Source organism: Rhipicephalus sanguineus, chromosome 4 (assembly GCF_013339695.2).
Source record: "Rhipicephalus sanguineus isolate Rsan-2018 chromosome 4, BIME_Rsan_1.4, whole genome shotgun sequence".
Classification (NCBI taxonomy): Eukaryota; Metazoa; Arthropoda; class Arachnida; order Ixodida; family Ixodidae; genus Rhipicephalus; species Rhipicephalus sanguineus.
Window position 1 is genome coordinate 113687950 of NC_051179.1, and position 4395 is coordinate 113692344.

Sequence of the window (4395 nt, forward strand, 5' to 3'; positions counted from 1 at the left end):
AGTGCACATGAACATCATGGAAAGCTTGTAGGTAGTGAGAAGGCCAGCACCAGAGGTGACAACTGGACTTCTCATCTAAAAGTTGCTTGATCATGAACATTCACAGCATCTAACACCTTGACTTGACATCGCAATGAACTTCTAGTGCTGTTGAAATTGTCCTCGTAGGCTGTGTGATGGCAGAAACAGTCCTTCCGAGACATAGTTTGGAGTGTAACACATCACTGATGTCAAGTACCCCCAACTATTCCCACTGCATCGAGTGCTGAGCACCACAGCTGTGGCTCGACATGTACAGTATGCCGTCAAAGGTGGTGGGTAAGTTGTTGGGGAGATGCGCCAGTGGAAACGGGTCAGCAGCATGTGGTGGTAGACACAGGCTCATTATTGGTAGGTGGCTGCTAGGTTGATCCTCGCTGCAATGGTTTGGCCTTGCGAGGCTGTTGTTGACGCCAGGTAGGCTTGTGACTAGAATCATTTGTCAGTGATCCTGCGTCCTCTTGCTTCAAAAAAGGGTGCACATGGTAATTGTGGCATAGTGAGATAAGAGCACTTCACTGATATGACTGACAAGTGCTGTCAACGTGGTGGGTGGATGTTGAGGGGAGTGATACAATGGAGGAGGTTCAGCCTGCGTCATGGTGGACTAGTGGCTAGCTCGAGGTTGAAACAGATGATGCACTGGCTGTATATCAACAGATACAAAATGGCAAAAAAAAAATTGGCTCAAAGCTTGCACTAAGCCACGCAAAGCTCGATACACTCTGAAGCTGATCGATCTCTTGCTTACTTATTGCTGTATCTAGGGGGAATTTGGCTGTAGCGAGGTTGAACTTGGCTTGACTGGCGAAAAGCGAGTGGATATGTAGTGAACCACCTGCCTTTTCTTAGACATTGGATGTTTAATGAGAAACCGTTGCTCGAGCTGCACTGCGGCCCTCTCCCTCGAAGAACGGTCTTGCGACAAGTTCTACTCAGCCACACATCTTCCAGCTCGGTCGTAGTGTAGAGGAAGAGCTTCTGCAGCACACGCAAGTCAAGGTCGTGCTACTCCACTGATCACACAGTCCTAAGAGTGGACAAGTTGTTTGTGTTGAACCAAGGACGATCACACACTTCATAGGAATGTCCAAATTCCAACGAAAGGAACTCGCACTGAAACCTTGTGTCGGCACCACCGGTGGAGGCACGGGCTCCCTACACTTCTTGGTAGGCTGGACCTTGCCGCAGGGAACACACTTGAGCAGCATTTGCTGCACGTTTGGGCTCCCTGTATTCGGGATCTTCTTGACACTGCAGTCTCTTCCGTTACAATTCCCTGGCCTTATACTCCGGATCTTCTCAGCGCTGCCACTGACTTTCACGCATAGTGGCAAGCCTCGCTTCTCAAACTGCAGCTTCTTCCTCAGAAGTACAATTTATCTTCGGGCATCCCATAACTGCGTATGGTTAGGCGCGAGTTCGTTCGCAGCCATTTTTGGGCGAACTGTTACCTTCTTCATTTTTAGTGGACTAGTGGTGAGTAGTGGTATTTACCTCATTTTTGTGGCACATACCCGTATATGATGACAGAATTCGTGATACGAGATACAAGAAATGATTTGCTAAACAGCTTTGCTGTTAAAATCGGCACAGAATAACCTATGAGAGTTGTCTAAGTAATGCACAGGCATAGACATTTTTTTTCTTTGTACACTGCAATAACTTTCCCATAATGTTGCTTGATCTGCCTCGCCACAGTGGTCTAGTGGTTGCGGTGCTCGACTGCTGACCCGAAGGTCGCGTGATCGAGTCCTGGCCGCGGCGGCTGCATTTTCAATGGAGGCGAAAATGTTTGAGGCTTGTGTACTTAGATTTAGGTGCATGTTAAAGAACCCCAGGTGGCTGAAATTTCCGGAGCCCTCCACTACAGCGTCTCTCATAATCATATTGTGGTTTTGGGACGTTAAACCCCAGATATTATTACTGTCAACCAAGAATTCCCTTTGCTTCAAGACTGATGGTTGCGGCTTTCACTGCAGGTGCAACAAAGGAAAAACTATGTAGTTGCGCTTGCGCCTCAGTTTAAGGCACTGTGCTTTGCCACGAAGGTCTTCAAGCCGCCAGGTTTTCACATCACCACTAGAGGCATCACACTTAAATATGCGAAGCCAGGATGACTGCAGTGGAACTTTGTAAAAGTCCCTCGGATTTTGTAGGGCTGCAGCTTTACAACTGCTGTCATTCACTTCCACCACAACAGCCGGTCCATCATCCAGTAAAAAACAGTCTCCTGCTTTTAGTTCACGTGGCCCTTGCTTCTGCACCTTCGGAGTCAGATGCCTCATCTCTGACAGCCTCCTGCTGAGTTGAGATAGTGGCTTGTTAGAGGAGCGCAGCAACTTTTTCATTTTCCCCAGATGGTTTTCAAAAGGGAAGGCGCTGAATTCGTCGAGGGGTCCATGCACCAAGCACTGTTCAGCAAGATGGCTGAGGGTGTGCACGTTGTACACAAGCTGTTTACTGCCATAAAGTTTGCCGAATTGCTGGACAAAGTATCGCAGCAGGTCACGGGCAAACTGATTGTACTCCACATGGTACTGTGGAGAAACCAGTATAGTGATTGCCACATGAAACATCAGAAAGTGCTTGTACTGTGACGCTGGGAGCACAGATTTAAGCACTACAGGCCCCACGTAGAGGAGGAATGTACGAAATTCTGATGCCTTCCAGCGGTCCAGCTCTTCTGTTCCTCTTGGCTTCCTTTGAAAGCAGCTGGGAAAGGCACTTGCACATTCTCGCAAATGATCGTTGAGTTTGCAGCGCTCAAACCTACCCAACCTGCATGTCCTAGGACCCTGCCCTCTGCTCACCCAGTTTCTGAGCATGCGCCGCATCACACCCAAGCAGACGAGATGCATGTATTCAGTTGGAAAACACATCACCATATCCAAGCTCAACGGCAGGAATGGTGAGAGGCCATTGTGGTGATGTTTGTCCTCTTGTGAGCGAAAGGAGTCATTCGTACGCAGGGGTGCATGCAGGTTAGGAAACGTCACTCGCCCTTCCATGTACTGGCCCTTTTGCGTACACATCTCGCAAGCATAATAGCCACTATGGCCAGCTACAGCTTTAATAAAGCTTCTAGCAGGTGTATCACATACAACTGCTGTCAGGGTCACACCGACGTGGGTGCCCTTTATAACTATCCCATTAGAAGTAACATCAAGAACTTCGTTTACAAATGGGGCAAGGTAACTCTGGAGGTCCGGTGGCTTGCCGGGTCCACAATAAACGCTCACCACAAATGGTGTGGAAGCCGTTATGTTGCTACATCGGCAAAGAATGGGCCAAAAAGATGTCTGGCTGCTTTTAAAAAGTGGAACGCCGTCAATGTTTGCTTGCAGCTTGATATCTCGCGGCAAGTGCCCTGGTCCTATGGCTTGTCGTATGCCTTCAGCTAGACCAAAATGCACAAAATTTCCACTTTGGTCAAGCTGCGCTTTTCTCTCCGTCCGCATCACGGTTCGGGCGTCCTTTGGCAGGCCAGGAATGCCTCGGCGCCGACAAAAATCAAGAATATCATTGATGTTGTAATGCGTCATGTTGTGACGGCTTGCAATGACAGCAAGTTCTTCAGCTGCTGTCAGCTCCTCTGCAGGCACATCATGTGAAGGCACCCCTTGGCTACCAGAACAGCCTGCAGCTTCAACTGCTTCCACCTCTTCGACAGACAGCTCATCTGAGCAAGAGGAGCTGTCTGAAGCACTTGTGCCTACGTAAGTGGCTTCTGCGGCTTCGTCGTCGGAGCTGCTCCCTGAATCACCTTTGGCTCCAAGAAAGTTGCTGCCAACTGGTGATGTCCGAGCATGCTCTTTGGCGTCATCGATCCGAGGCACAACAGGTTCTAGATGTCCTTCGACGTCATCAGACAGAGATGCAACAGGTTGTACCGGCTCTGTTTGATGCGCCGAACTTCCGCTGCCACTGGCGCAAACGTTGCTTGAAGCAACGTCGCTCGTCGATCCCTTTCCGAGGACGGTAGACGGAATCGAGTGCGACTGCTCGCCATCATCATCCGACAACGCCTCGCTGGCCGGCCTTTTCCTGGCTTCGTTCAGCGGCGAGGGCGCATTCCCGAATGCAAGCTTCGAGATGTCGAGCCCGTGCAGGACAAGCTCATAATCTTTCTTAACGGCGCGATATTTCGACCACTTCGAGCTCATTTTCAAATCATCGCCGTAGCATACCAGTAGCGCGTTGACAGACAAACGAGACGGCGATGACAAGAAAATGAACCAGTGTTGCCACGACACATAAAAAATAGTAGTAAATATCTTCACGAAAAATCAACAGAAAGCAGTATATCTCTCATTTTAATATTTGCGCTCGCTTTTGGAGTGCTAATGTAGTATT

The 4395-nt window shown here is 49.1% G+C and overlaps 1 protein-coding gene across 1 annotated transcript; it reads right to left on the bottom strand.

The window, feature by feature from the left end:
* Window positions 1-2012: 2012 nt before the first annotated feature.
* On the bottom strand, window positions 2013-3431 carry LOC119388952 (uncharacterized). The gene has a single exon (XM_037656288.2). It carries the CDS (start codon window positions 3072-3074, stop codon window positions 2013-2015), a length of 1062 nt encoding a protein of 353 aa, XP_037512216.2. The 5' UTR covers window positions 3075-3431.
* Window positions 3432-4395: the final 964 nt, after the last annotated feature.